This window comes from Carassius auratus, unplaced genomic scaffold, assembly GCF_003368295.1.
Source record: "Carassius auratus strain Wakin unplaced genomic scaffold, ASM336829v1 scaf_tig00003441, whole genome shotgun sequence".
NCBI classification, from domain to species: Eukaryota; Metazoa; Chordata; class Actinopteri; order Cypriniformes; family Cyprinidae; genus Carassius; species Carassius auratus.
In genome coordinates this window covers 29,777-45,209 of record NW_020523522.1, presented here as the reverse complement: position 1 = coordinate 45,209, position 15,433 = coordinate 29,777, and the positions used below count along the sequence as shown (strand labels likewise).

General features: G+C 36.0%; 2 protein-coding genes across 11 annotated transcripts in view; one reads left to right on the top strand and one right to left on the bottom strand.

Annotated features, from left to right (window-relative positions):
• LOC113070202 (rap1 GTPase-activating protein 1-like) overlaps nucleotides 1-2,617 on the top strand; it is a 40,100-nt gene extending 37,483 nt beyond the window's left edge. For all 9 annotated transcript variants that reach the window (XM_026243422.1, XM_026243420.1, XM_026243429.1 and 6 more), the window contains one exon: nucleotides 307-2,617. The gene's annotated coding sequence lies outside the window, so the exon portion shown is untranslated. The remainder of the gene's footprint in view (nucleotides 1-306) is intronic.
• On the bottom strand, nucleotides 2,066-13,637 carry LOC113070203 (protein-arginine deiminase type-2-like). 2 transcript variants are annotated; one of them, XM_026243430.1, is made up of 16 exons: nucleotides 13,436-13,637; nucleotides 10,439-10,607; nucleotides 9,789-9,858; nucleotides 9,572-9,633; nucleotides 8,755-8,872; nucleotides 8,200-8,352; nucleotides 5,915-6,105; nucleotides 5,585-5,688; nucleotides 5,314-5,425; nucleotides 4,689-4,796; nucleotides 4,440-4,591; nucleotides 4,211-4,358; nucleotides 4,018-4,111; nucleotides 3,860-3,933; nucleotides 3,609-3,746; nucleotides 2,066-3,150 (listed from the first exon to the last, which is right to left on the bottom strand). In XM_026243430.1, the coding sequence occupies exons 1-16, from the start codon at nucleotides 13,606-13,608 to the stop codon at nucleotides 2,917-2,919; spliced, it is 2,100 nt and encodes a 699-aa protein (XP_026099215.1). In that variant the 5' UTR covers nucleotides 13,609-13,637; the 3' UTR covers nucleotides 2,066-2,916. The 2 variants fall into 2 exon arrangements, with proteins under 2 accessions (XP_026099215.1, XP_026099216.1); XM_026243431.1 differs by lacking the exon at nucleotides 13,436-13,637 and adding an exon at nucleotides 12,143-12,289.
• Between the last annotated feature and the right edge of the window lie 1,796 nt (nucleotides 13,638-15,433).

Sequence of the window (15,433 nt, the reverse complement as noted above, 5' to 3'; positions counted from 1 at the left end):
TTTTCATCATTGATGATAATAATGAAGAGCAAAGCAGCATATAATAATGATTCCTGAAGGATCGTGTGACGCTGAAAACAGGAGAAATGATGCTGAAAATTCAGCTTTGCTATCACAGGAATTTAATTGAACTATATTAACCAGAAAACTTGTAATACTATTTCAGTATCCACTGTTTTTACTGTATTTTTGTTAAGAGACTGCTTTCAAAAGCATTATACAGGCTTACTAGCCCCAAACCTTTAACCTGTATATATTCAGAAACCTTATTCTCAGTAATCAGTATTAATTCTGTCTTATTTTCAGCATTTTCATAAGCAGCCCTCTGCAGCGGTCGCTCGATGTGAGTCCTGAGATGTGAGACGCAGATGTGGACAGCCTGGAGGCGTACCGTCGGGGATGTGTGCATCAGAGTATCAGCGCGCTCTTGTAAGGACTCGACCCCCTTATCTTCTATCATGTGGCTGTTGGTCTGTAGGCAAAATAGCAAACCTGCCTGGCTTGTGTTGAAGGCAGAAGAAGAACAGAAGAGCTGCCAGCAGGCGACGAATCACGCTTGATTATGGCCTTATCATAGGCTTGATTGCTTTCTTTCTTTCTTTCTGTTCACAGTGGCCCTCATTGTGTGGGTTTGGGTTTTATTTGTCATATATTTATTTATTTATTGAGTAGTTCTTTTAGTAACGGGGGTGGTACGCTGTCACAAGCTTTTGGCATCTTTCAGAATAACAAATGAGGTTCAACCTAAACCCATCATGCTTAAAATACACATGAACCTGCGAAGCACTGTAAAACACATCTATGTGTGGTTCTGTTTTGTCGCCTTTTGTGTAATGATGTAGAAAAATGAATCTAGGTAAACGTTAAATACTGTTGTTCAGAGTAGTTCTCTATCTTGTTGTGTCGAGCACCCAAGTCATTTCCAGTCCCGTCCAATAAATGAAGCGTGGGCATTATAATTTATGATCAAATTAATAGACCAGGTGTGAGATGCTGTATACTTTTTAAATAGTATTTATTAAGATTATGCTGTTTTACTGATCAACATATTTTGTATGGCCACAGCTGTTTGTGGTCAGATTGACACGTTTGTGAACTATACGCTAATGTAGTAGCCTCATGTTTGTAGTTTTAAGTTTTAAAGCTAGCAGTGCAGATTAAATGTCTCTCAACTCCACTATATTGAAGTCCTGAAGACCTTTTAGTTTATATGACAGGTGAGCAATATGAATGTAAAACTGGTGGATATGAATTATGGAAAACACTAGATCAGACTATATTCATCTGATGCTTTATGCTCAACAGCAGATGTTGGGCATTTTATTTTGTTTTCAAACACAAATGCGTGTTTTATTGATTACAATCAAAAATGCCCATTTTAGATTAGATAATCAAAATAATATTTTAGCTTTTAAACATAGCACTATGGTGTTAATGCTTTCCCATTCATCTCAGTGGCTTATCGGATACAATTTTTTTTTTTTTTTTTGAGTCAGTCACTTGAACCATAAATGTGATGAATTATTTTGAGCAACTATCCTAAGCTGCGACATTAGAACAGAAAGTCAGTCACTGGCAAAATATCAACGCTAATTTCTGTATGATGCATATTTTAAAGAATACTATGGTATCTCTATCATCATTACCACAATTTCATGCCCAAAAACATGAAAATACCTAGGTACTTTTTTGTATGACTAATTTCCAAATTCGCTTCTTGTTTGAAGAGCTTTTTTTCTTATAAATAATGCGGTTTGGATGATTTCAGGGGTGATGCTTCTAAATGTTTCTGGAAAATTTAAAATATTTTAGGCTGGCTGAATCCATACTCGAGCTGTGTCAGTTCCCGAAGTCTCTGCTGATTGGTCAAACTGTACATAATGTGTTTGCACATGCTAGAAACATGAAGCACAAACTTGTTCCAAACAAACACCGACTGCTTTCTGCAAGTGATTGTGTTCTCCTTTACAAGTGCTTATAATGCTACTTTTATGAAATGTTTCACTGTAAATACATTTTTTCCTTTTTTGTAATAAAACTAAATAAATTGTTTAATAAAGATCAAAAGGGTTCATGGAATGTTTATTGTGCTGTAATCTACATTATTAGGAGTAAGATAATACACGCAAAAAATACACACCCAAGACCATCACCAGTTATAAAAAGAAATTTCCAGTCATTATTATTGAGGCAACACAGAATGAACATTAATGCTTCATAGTTATGAAAACACAGTACAGACTTCAAAAGCTTTTCTGTTGTTGTTAGAAAAAAATAAACAACTGGAGAGTGTTTCATAAACCAAGTTTACTTTATAAGTCAGGCTTATTTCAGTTAGTCAGACTTATTTTGAACCAAATCAACTGACAGTAAGTCAGACTAACTGAAATAAACCTAACTTGTTTGGTAAACTTATTTTATGAAACCGGCCCAACTACTCTTAAGCTGTAAACATTTACAATTATTTTGAACAACTTCAACTTGTAATTGTTAGCCCTTAATCTTCTTACAAATCTTGATACAGTACCACCGCAGCCCGAGGAGTAACTATACTGTTAAAAACAAGGCCTGGTTTACAGAGGAAAGTTATAAGAACTGACAAACTATTAAAAAAAAAGTATTTGCTCATACTCATGTTGTTTCATAAGTATATGGTTTGCTCTCTTTTTCATGGTTTGCTGCATTTACTGAAATATCTGTTCCTCATGGAAAGCGGTTATATTACTTCAGAACACAGCGCAAATTAATGTGAATGATTTTTGGACTACTTTCTTATTCTATACAGCACCTTGTTGTTATATGGAAAAGAGCTACTTAAAATGAGGGTGAGTAAATGAATTATCCCATTAGTATTTCACTCTATGCATTGTTTTTGGCTAGAATGAACTTGTTGCGAGACTTAATAGGCACTCTCTCTCACAGCTCTAGGTTCCACCATCTGAAAGGGGACGGCTCTCGAAGGACGTTGGAACCGCAGTGAACTTCACCCAGCAGTTTGTGGTATGGGGCAAAGTCATCAATGAAGGTACATTTGAGGCCCAGAGGCTCCAGAAGAGAACACACCTCTGTCTCCAGAGCACACCTGCCATTCACCTTCGGCCCAAACGGTTTTGGGATGCCCAGCTGATCCCCCAACACGATCATGTTCACCTGAGGGTGCATACATACAAAACAAAGGTCAATGCAATGGGAAAACTATAATATTAGATTCCTAAAGGATCTCATTGTAGAATATTAATGGGCATTTGATATGACAGGTTAATAATACTTCAGTTATGCACTGTTTTCTAGATTGATGATAGCGATGAATGTTTCTTGAGCAGCAAATCTGCATATTAGAAGTATTTCTGATGGATCATGTGACAATGAAGACTGGAGTGATGAAGCAGGAAATTTAGCTTTGCATCATGAATAAGTAAAAAAAAAAAAAACATTTGTTTAAAAAAAAAAAAAAGTAATAATATTTTACAATATTGTATTTCTAAGTAAGTAAATGCAGTCTTGGTTTGAAGAAGAGAGTGTGTTTTGACTGATTGACTTCCCATTAAAAGTCATAAAAAGCTCAAATGTGATCGGATGTTCGGGAAGTTCTTATAAATGTGCTGTACCATGTCGGGGTAGTAAGCCACAGCCCTGGGGCCTGTTTTCTCTTCTAAGACTTTAAACAGGATGGGCAAATCAATGATGTCTTCATCATCCAACCCCAGCTCTTTCTTCAGCACGTCTCTGTTCCAGTCAATACAGTTCTGAGTGAAAGATTAGATGATGCCAGCATTATTGTTTCTCATGAAAAAGATAGAAATATCAAGATACTGTTTGGATATGCATCTTAATATATTGTGAATGTTGTTTCACTGACCTGCACATATAGGTTTTCAGCCTGTAGTTTTTTGTCGCTCAGAATCTCATTTACAGAGATGGTCTCTGGCAAATCTGTTCAGGTAAAACCGTTAACTAGGATGTGAACTGTGGTGGATGGTAAGCTTTTTTTGGTACAGAAAATTCGGGAGTGTTTACCTGGAAACATGACTGCTTCTCCAAGTCCTTTCTTTTGTAAGCTTTTGAAAACTTTGTATCCGGCGTCAGGGCTAGCCAGCAGCAACCGGAATTTCTGAACAATCAAACCATTTCAGTTAGCACTGTTTTGGGTATTTAAAAAAAAAAAAAAACACTGGCTATGTTCAGAATAATTCTGAACATATCGGTTTACCTTTCGGTCAGGGGCTGGAACAAAGGTCATGAACTCATCCACATGACCCACAACCAGCCAATCAGAGTACAGAGCTATCGGCGCTTGAACTTTCTGTGCCCACAGGAAGTCCTGGACCACTCGGGTCATGTTTCGGCCACGAGTTGCACTTAAAATTAAACACAAATATTCTTGTTTAATCAATCATCGTATATATTGAGTGGAGGCTTTGGAGAGTTGTGGTACTTACGTAGGGAACGCCACTCCAATGATGATCCTGCCAAGTGGGTAACTCTTCCCGTTGACTGTGACTGGTGGACTAACCTCCAGGTTACCGAAGGAGTCCAGACTGGTGACCTTCTCATTCAAAGCATGCCGTGTCACGTACCCAAAGTCTGGCCCCTGTGACACAGTGTTTTAGTGTTTCTATACATATTTAGATGCTAATGTTGGTTTTGAATAACAAATTTGTCTTTGTGCATTTAGCCTTCTCGCTCACCAGAATGGACTCGTAGGGGAAATCCTTAAGATCTCCGTCACGAGGAGAGTCTAGTACAACAGGGAACTGGTGATGGGGAGAGTCAATGTAGCCAAACTCAAGCTCATCCTGTGGAGCGTGTCAGTAGGAATTACTCATCTCATATGATAGTCATCCGACAAGCTTGTCTAGTTCACACTACAGTAAATCATCATATGACAGTTTGATAGTGTAGGAAAATCACTTTATCAAACAGTGGAATGCAAATAGAATTATCTTTTTTGTGTCAAAGTATTTTTCCTGTAAGGGTTCTATCAAACAAATAATGTTTTAGAATATTAAATAACTGGCATATACACACATACTAGTTTTAAAATGTGGGTTTCATTTATTTGATGATAATAAAACGATAATATGCTTTGCTTTTTATATGCTTTTTAATATGCTATGTTTTTTGTTTTTTTTAACAGTTCCTTTTTTTCAAGATTCTTTGATGAATAGAAAGATCAAAGGAGCATTTATTTGTTTGTGTTTGTCAATTTAATGCATCCTTTCTGACTAAAAGTTTTCTGTGAAAATATTTTACTTTTTATAGACTGATTGATCTCATTTTTATTGATTGAATGGATTGACTGATTTCGCTGACCTGCATCCAGCGGTCTCCTCGGTTCATGTACTCATGACATATTTTCAGTTTGTAGCCACACTTGTCCACCAGGTTCCTTATGCTCTTCAGGAAGGTGTAGTTATCATTTGTGCTGCCAGAAAGACAAAAGGAAATCATTAACCCCCATGACTTACGAGACGAAAGAGGTGAGTAGCAGAAAATACTTGGAAATATCTGTATCTATTTCTAGGAAATGGCATTATTTGTTAAATGATATATGAAGGGTTAAAGAAAGGTTGGACTGAATCACCTGCACACATACACCTCCACAGGTTTGAGGGTGTTTGGGGTCATGATCCAGGGAGAAATATGAAATACAACTGTATCTGTGAAGATGGGCGTTTCAGGGAAACCCTTGTAAGAAAATAATTAGTATTTAGCGGTTATTAAAGAATTATATTACCCTCCTCCCGAAAACACTTTTATTTTAAAACACTTTTCAGTTTTAGTCCTTTTATGGAAGAGTTTTAGAGTGTAACTTTTATTATATGACGGAAGTAGTTCTTGCAGTAAGTAAAAGAACAAAGTATGATGTCCTGTAGGTTGTGGGACATATCAGAGAGTCGTCTCCTTCGCTAACCTTGCCACAGGGCTCTAGTAGACTGAGGTTGATGGTGACGAGCCCATCAAAGTCTTTATCAGGGAAGCGAAGACCCTCTACAAAGAACGCTAGTTCAGTTTTGCCTCCCAGGTAGGGCACTTCCTGTGTCAGCGTGTCCATTCCCACCACCATGATATAGTCTTTCAGGAACAACTTCAAGAGTTTGTGCTCTGGTAAAAGAAAGAGATTTGATAAAGTACTAATATACCAGTTTTCACCTCCATCTAATTAAATGTATCAGCATTATCAACTTACACATCACATGCCTGAAAAATTACTATACATTTTCAAGCCTTCTCTTTTCCACAAATAATTTAAGGAGTACTTTTTCCAAACAATGCATTCTGCTTTTTCAGTAGAGCACAAACTAAAAATTAAGTAAAAAAAAAATCATTAGAGTTCATTGTAAACACTATACAAGCGCCGAAAAGCATTGTTCTTTCAAAATGTATTCTGCAAATATTTTTATCATATATATATATATATATACAGTATTGTTCAAAATAATAGCAGTACAATGTGACTAACCAGAATAATCAAGGTTTTTAGTATATTTTTTATTGCTACGTGGCAAACAAGTTACCAGTAGGTTCAGTAGATTGTCAGAAAACAAACAAGACCCAGCATTCATGATATGCACGCTCTTAAGGCTGTGCAATTGGGCAATTAGTTGAAAGGGGTGTGTTCAAAAAGATAGCAGTGTCTACCTTTGACTGTACAAACTCAAAACTATTTTGTACAAACATTTTTTTTTTCTGGGATTTAGCAATCCTGTGAATCACTAAACTAATATTTAGTTGTATGACCACAGTTTTTTAAAACTGCTTGACATCTGTGTGGCATGGAGTCAACCAACTTGTGGCACCTCTCAGCTGTTATTCCACTCCATGATTCTTTAACAACATTCCACAATTCATTCACATTTCTTGGTTTTGCTTCAGAAACAGCATTTTTGATATCACCCCACAAGTTCTCAATTGGATTAAGGTCTGGAGATTGGGCTGGCCACTCCATAACATTCATTTTGTTGGTTTGGAACCAAGACTTTGCCCGTTTACTAGTGTGTTTTGGGTCATTGTCTTGTTGAAACAACCATTTCAAGGGCATGTCCTCTTCAGCATAGGGCAATATGACCTCTTCAAGTATTTTAACATATGCAAACTGATCCATGATCCCTGGTATGCGATAAATAGGCCCAACACCATAGTAGGAGAAACATGTCCATATCATGATGCTTGCACCTCCATGCTTCACTGTCTTCACTGTGTACTGTGGCTTGAATTCAGAGTTTGGGGGTCGTCTCACAAACTGCCTGTGGCCCTTGGACCCAAAAAGAACAATTTTACTCTCATCAGTCCACAAAATGTTCCTCCATTTCTCTTTAGGCCAGTTGATGTGTTCTTTGGCAAATTGTAACCTCTTCTGCACATGCCTTTTTTTTAACAGAGGGACTTTGCGGGGGATTCTTGAAAATAGATTAGCTTCACACAGACGTCTTCTAACTGTCACAGTACTTACAGGTAACTCCAGACTGTCTTTGATCATCCTGAAGTTGATAATTGGCTGAGCCTTTGCCATTCTGGTTATTCTTCTATCCATTTTGATGGTTGTCTTCCGTTTTCTTCAACGTCTCTCTGGTTTTGCTCTCCATTTTAAGGCATTGGAGATCATTTTAGCTGAACAGCCTATCATTTTTTGCACCTCTTTATAGGTTTTCCCCTCTCTAATCAACTTTTCAATCAAAGTACGCTGTTCTTCTGAACAATGTCTTGAACGACCCATTTTCCTCAGCTTTCAAATGCATGTTCAACAAGTGTTGGCTTCATCCTTAAATAGGGGCCACCTGATTCACACCTGTTTCTTCACAAAATTGATGACCTCAGTGATTGAACGCCACACTGCTATTTTTTTGAACACACCCCTAATTCAACTAATTCAACTAATTGCCCAATTGCACAGCCTTAAGAGCGTGCATATCATGGAATGCTGGGTCTCATTTGTTTTCTGAGAATCTACTGAACCTACTGGTAACTTGTTTGCCACGTAGCAATAAAAAATATACGAAAAACCTTGATTATTCTGGTTAGTCACATTGTACTGCTATTATTTTGAACAATACTGTGTATATATATATATATATATATATATATATATATATACATATATATATATATATATATATAATATATATATATATATATATATATATATATATATATATATATAATATTATTTTTTTTATTTTTTTTTTATTATTCACTCACTCCACACGTTGTCTTCTTTTGCAGTTGTCCGAGGTCTAAAGACTCTCACGTTGTCTGAAGTGGTCTGCGAGATGTGCATGGTCAGTTTATAGCCTTCAGGAAGTTCAGCGGGACCGTTGGTGCGCAGGATCATCTTGGACATGTCCTGTAAATCTGCCATCAAAAAATATATAAGTTTTTAGAATGATTCTCACTTCCTTCCCACAGCAAGACATTTGAAGAGAAGAGTCACATGTTAACTAAGCTAACAGTTCAATATGCATAGAAAAATACACAGCAATTGGGTGAAGTTTTTTTATTTATTATTTTTTTTTTACCAGTACTAAATAAACCAGAGTTTGATTTAAATTAAACCAGTAAAAATTCACTGGACTTGCACTGCTTTCTGGCCAAATAGGATTAATAATGAACGAATAATAAGGAAGCATTGTTTGAAAATGCTGTTTAAGTACACAACACCCCAGGCTTTGGTACAAAGTCTATTTACACTTAACAACCGTCTGCGGCGAGACTTTAATCCATTTCATATCTGAAACTAGACATGCCCAGACTCACCTGAAACTTTATTGATCTCAGCAACCTCACTGTCCAGTGTCTTCTGGTAAGTGGTCTCGGAGTCACAGTTGACCAGCAGAACTGCACCGTGGCCATTAGGACCCCACTTCCATGATCCCTAGATCCAAAATCCAATACTATCACACATTCTTCAAACAAAGAAAGCACTATGCAGTTGGAACACAAAAGAAGATACTTTTCGAAAGTCATTGAGGTTAAAAAAAAACTCGGGCCACTATTATGGAAGCCTGTTCATGCCACAAATGTAAAAAAAAAAGGAAAATTAAGAAAGGCAATTGCAACTTTTTATTTACAATTTTCTCATAATTATGAATATTGTACACAGAATTCTGAGTTATATCTCGCAATTCTGAGTTACAGTATATTTTGAAATTTTTAGTTTTTCTTGAAATTCTGAGTTATATGTCACAATTCTTAGTTATATCGTGCAATTCCGAGTTATGGCTCGCAGTTCTCAGTTTTTCATTTTTACATCTCACAATTCTATTTTTTGTTGCTGCCACAGAACAAAAAATATTAATTTTTTGTATTGCAGTTGCGAATTTATATCTCGCAGTTCTGATGTTTCTTCTTGGAATTCTGAGTGTATATCTCTCAATTCTGAAAAACGTCAGATCTGAGCTATTACTGCCATACAAGAAAAAAAAGTAAAAATTGTAAGATTAAAATATTAGAAATTTTCTAAATATCTTTTGTGTTTACCCATGTCCAAGCCTGTAGCAATAAGCCAAAAACAAAGCATCCCAATAATACTGACACAGAACAGATCGCAAGACAACAAGCAAACAAAGCTCACCTTGTTTGGATTGTTTTTCTCAACAACGCCATCGCGGTCAGCGTCTACGTCCAGAGATATCTCTGCAACAGAACCAAGACAACATGAGGCTTGCCTGTTCCTTCAGTCCCACCAGCATGAGGCTGTTTATGGTTACAGCACAGACACTGTTTACATAAGCATTATTCATAAACACAGGCGTAGCCTATGTCTCAAAATAAAAACATGCGAGACGTACCGACAGCTGTTAGATGGAGCACGGCGTCCCCGAGCGACTCTGATTTCTCTCCATAGTACCTCACAGACAGCTGAAACCGATCAGAACGAAACAAGCATACGCTGGATTATTGCGACAATTATTGTGGTTTTCTTTGATTACTAAATTGATTCATTATTGTACTTATTGCATTTAAAAATGTGCTAAATATGCCTTCAAGTTGTGAGTGCTAGATAGTGTTGTGAAAGTGACGTGAGATCACTTCGACACATAAACCTCAGTTTCCTGCACAGACTAGTACCAGGGTAAACCACAGCGTATGCATCAGACTAACAAGGCTGACAAGGCAAGTGGTTTCCTGTCTGCATTTGTCAATGTCTTTCAGTTCTGTTTATTTTCTAATAGACTATTACCTGTTTTAGTGCAAAGGCTAGTCATACTTTACAACGAATAAAAAACATACCCAAATGGAATCTGCCCACAAACTAGTGTGAGGATTTTCTGATACAAGTTTAATATTTCTGGCCAAGTTTTCAAACATTTTACATGGTTTCAATCTATTCTTTAGAATTTTCTTTCAAACACGGAAAAATTCCCAAGATTTTTTCCCTGTTTGGTTCTAATGTAAATATTTTCTCAAACACAATTGTGATTGGATGCACTGCAGGTACCTTGGTGTCGTTTGCAGTCTCGCTGACTGCATCCATGGTGACGATGAGGACAGAGTTTGGGGTGAGGGGGTACGGAGCAGCGTTCCTGTCCCCAGCTGGGGAAGTGACCTTGTATTGCACGTTTGGGCCGCATTTTATCGAGAAGGATTTGGACTGCGGTGGAGCACACCTGTCGAAAGCAATCATACATACACCGACACATTACAAATGTATCCATTCCACTGTAGGATATTATACAATAGAACCGTATTGCACCATTTCATACCCAATTTAAATAAACATAAGTTTTCAAATATCTGGAGTCGGCAGGGATACATTAAACTGATCAAAAGTGACATTAAAGACATTTAGGTTCTGATTCAACCTGTGGACCAACACTTCAAGACCATTTAGTAAAATACTATGCCAATTAAAATCTACAAACCTTTTAAACCATGAAAAACTAAATATTCTGACATGAATGAATGGATTTACATTAACAGCTCTAGCATATCACACCACTGATGAGACTCTGGAGCAGGACATGTCACCAATCCAAATGTCATAATTACAGCATTAGATAGTGGGTTATTTATAATATATTTAGGATCCAATTCTATCTTCTAAGAGAGCAAGCATTAGTCATGATGATGTTGCTGGGGAACTGTCTATTTCAGTACTGGCTAATAAAAAAAATTGATAAAGTCTTTCAAAACCTAAAAGAAAAAAGCTATTATGAAGTCTGTAAAGACAATAGCCGACAGTGGCAGTTGTAAACAGAAGCATTGAGACAGAACTCAGTGATGAATTTAAATAATGTTGCAGCACAACGAGTGCATTCATCCGTCTTTGGAACTGCAAGGAGAAATTCTTCAATCAATGACCCCCCTCAATTCTCCCAGCAAAAAAATAGTTATCCAGAACAAACAGATCAATATTGACAAACAGATCGATATCTGAAAATACTGAAACTTCAGTTCATTCCAGAATGATGTCGCCAATGAACTTTAGAAGCAGAACAACAATATAGCAATAAACCATGCTAGGAAAGTTGTATTAAATTCATATATAACATTTCAGTTGTCTGTATAGGCTACATCACATGCATCCTTTTTAGTGACATTTTGTTTAAACGTTTGAGTTCCCAGAGTCTGAAATGAAATGCTTGTCAAAATAATAATAGTAATTTTGAAATTAATCCTTTTATTTTCTATTTGAATTCCTTAAATACATTCCTTTGATCTAAACTAAACTCAGTGGTCAGACAGTAACACACTTTAACCCTTTGCTTGATTTGCACTGAGAACGGTGGTTACTGTTATCCATTTGTAACATGTAAACTTTTGTATATCATATTATTGACAGTTTTGGTCACCATTCACTCATATTGTATGAAACAATATGCAACGCAAGTGAATGGATTCTGCGTCTGTCACATCCTCTCAACTTTTGTTCTCCACGGAAGAAAGAAAGTCAAACGGGTTTTAAAACAACACAAACGAGAGTAAATGATAAAGGGCTTTCGGGTGAACTGTCTCTTTAAATATGTCCTTCGCGCTATTAAAATAGACCGCTGTGTTTAACTCCCTTGAGCTGCGTCTCGTCGCGCTGTTTACAAACACAAGAAGAGCGCATCCATAGCGACTGTCCATTTAAAATAAAAATTAAACGTTCTAATATCCATATGAGTCTATTCATACAGTGCATGGAAATATTTTAGCTCACCTGTTTAAATTGACCGTTAACTCCGTTCCGAGCACATATGTCGTTCTTGTCGCTTTCTCAGTGTCAATTGTAAGTGATCGTCGAGACATGATGGTCAATTGCAAAGATGCTTCTTTCTTTCAAAGTGTCTTCAACAATTCCCTTTAACCCTTTATGTACTTGAGACGACGCCGTGCCAGAAATCCTATTGGTTGCCTGAATGCAGGTGGCTGGCTGGAAACGCCCACATCTCAGTATATCGACTGACCGCTAGAGTGCGCTGTTAACACCAGCGCGTCGCGTATCAACTCTTTTGGCCAAGTATTGCACTGTGTTGCCTCAGGATAACAAACCGTTTGCTTCAATTTGCAAGCACATGATGCAAATACGATGACAGTAAATGTTTCGTAAGAGATGGTTTGAAATAAACCAATAAAAAGCAATTTAATGGTTTTAATTTTTTTTTTTTTTTTGGTGCACCGTGTGGAGGCTGCACATACTGTATGTGGATGGTTGCCTGCAGGCAAGCCGTTATTTTTCACCCCATCCAAAATATAATTCAGCTTTGTTAGTGAGTAAACTAATTTTCTTTGTTTTTCAACATTTATTTATGTGCTATGGAGGATATAAATGTTAAGCCTAATGGTTTGTTGTCTAGAAGCAACATTTAACACACCTGTTTTAATGTATCCATTATTACCCATGATATTTTTTTCCATACACTTTTTAGTTTTTCAGTAACATTTAGGTTGCACTATTGTTTATTGTTTAACAGCACTGATCTTTGCTATTTTTATATTTGCTTTAGTATTAAAAATGTGTAGTCAGTAAAAATATTTAAATAAATAAACCCCTGCATTTTTATTGTTGCATCATCACATAATGCTTGCATAAAAAATAAAAAAACCTAAAACATAACTTTTTAATACTGTGATTATTCGTTTATTTTATAAATGAGTTCAATTTAATATAAATAAAACTTGATCAAATGTTTTAAGTTGAGAGTCAGAGAGAATTACTTCTAGGTGCTTTGTTCTCAAGAATGCTGCAGATATAACCACTCCCGCTAAGTGACCATTTGTTAAAGTCTTTTAATGAATAAATGTATTAAAAAACGCACTTGATGTGTAGAGGTTAAAACACAATTAGTATCTGTTGCACATGTATAATAAAAACAGTTCCAATAGGTATTTTTTTCCACTCTGAAGTGTGGGCTTGGCTACTGCTGTACAGTTCCTTGATGCATGCAACATGCAATTTTTTAAGAACACAAAGAAAGGAAACAATGGATTACAATAATATCACATTACCTACCGGTCTACAATCACCTTAAGTTCCGTACCGATGACATGCACAATTTGTGTGGGTACATTAATTTCCAGTCGACAGGTCCGCTGAAACATGTTAGTCATGTCTGATGCCTTCTTTCTCTTTCTCAGACTCCGAGGTAAACTGACTGACCGTGTTTGCTCCTGCGACATGTCCATTGTTAAAGACTTAAAGACCACGTCTACAGGTCTCAAATAACCAGTTTTTTCCCCTGAGAAACAGGGGCGTATGTTGAAGCGGGGAGAGAAAAGTCATGTTCTCACCTGTCCAAAAACTTGCTCAAAGCTATACAAATTCCTAGAAAGCATTTAGAAGCTAAACTTATCGGATTTAAAAGATGCCTAAAGAACTGATTAGTAGCTCAGTAAAAATGTAGACATGGTTTGTTTGCTGGAAAGGTCTGCAAGATTTATGCTGATTTGCCTTGCAACATCAAATAGTATTACTGATGTATGTCAAATATTTAGTTTGTCTGCATTATAATATAATTGAAGGCATATTCACCCCTTTCTATGAAAATCTGTGAACTTAAATGCTTGCAAGTATGCGTCGTTAATACCTCTAACAAGAATTAATACAAGTTATTACACAGCACAACGTCCTGAAGTTTTTTTTTTTTTTCTGTTTTGAAGATATCCTGACATCTTTTTATCTGCCAAATGATCTGGCAGATGATCAGGTTTAGAAAATGAATACATTTTAAGAGCAATTGCAAGTTCATTCCAAGCATTCTTTGTTAGTTCTAAGATAATTAGGTTTTATTGAACCTCATATGTTGCACTTGCACTTTTACCAAGATACCTTATATGAGGCCTCATCTTTTGACTTTCTTAAATAACCGTTTAAATATTATAATTTTTTACACAAACGCACACAACCTCATTTATTATCTGCTATCAACACATGCATCAATAACCAAACAAGTGATTTACCTGCATGGGCAGTTCTGGTACAACAAGCTTACCTGCAGGCTTCATTTCTGAACATTTGTAAATGTGATGTGTCTGGTCATGTCAAAGCAGACAGGTTTTTTTTTTTTACACTATGGAAACCAATTTAAAACATGCTTCAGCTAAAATGTATACAATTTCATGTATATTTGATCTTTTTAAAATACAGTTAATAGATGGTTTCATATATTGACCACAGTCATTACAATAAATGCAATGGGCTAATGTGTTACACAATATAATGCAATAGCTGTAATAACCTAAATATAAAGCTCATAATTAGAATTAATGTATATGTCAGATCTTAGATCTTTTTGTCGTTATATCATTGGGTGCAATATATTAGTGATGTCAACATGCTGGCTTAGTTTAAAAATATCTCATCTCAGTATAGTGTCTAATTTATACATTGAGTTACATCGAGTGTAGTCAGAGAACTGGCCCTCAGCACATACATATGAGTTAGATCATTTCAGTCTTACGCATAAATAACAGTCTTTCACATAACTTCACGTTTGAAACTGTTGCTGTGGGATCTAGAAAGCAAAACAATCGCATGCATTGTTTATTTATTTATTGAGAGAAAAATAATATTTCATCTTCAAATTTTTGTAGTTGCTAAATCATGATCATGAAGATGACCAGGTTGAAAGATGATAATGAAAGTACTGTTTAAAGTAAAATTCTTTGCTACAAAAAATCCTAACTCTTCAAATAGATATTTAATATCAGTTTTTTTTTTTACATTTATGTTTTTATAACTGCAAAGTAGAGTTTGATCACTAAATAAATGTTTTATGGGGTTAAAGTTTTGGGTAGGGGACGAGCCCATAGTAATAAGGAATGAATGAATGAATGGGAAGCATTTGATAAGCATTTATAGCGCTTTTATTATTTATACAACCTAGTAATAATAATAAATAATTAGCAACTTTATCATTAAAAAGTAAATAAAGAGATTAAATAAATTTGAAAAGCTGTTGTAATATACGCTTTAAATGACAGATTTGTGAAAACATTTATAACTTAGTAC

Bases quoted from the DNA above. Each gene is read 5' to 3' on its own strand.
- LOC113070203 (XM_026243430.1), bottom strand. From the start codon at position 13,608: ATGGACATGTCGCAGGAGCAAACACGGTCAGTCAGTTTACCTCGGAGT. The intron at 3,747-3,859 runs GTCAGTGAAACA...TCTTTCACTCAG, and splicing joins CTGAAAACCTATATGTGCAG to AACTGTATTGACTGGAACAG. The intron at 3,151-3,608 runs GTACAGCACATT...ATGCACCCTCAG, and splicing joins TGGCTTACTACCCCGACATG to GTGAACATGATCGTGTTGGG.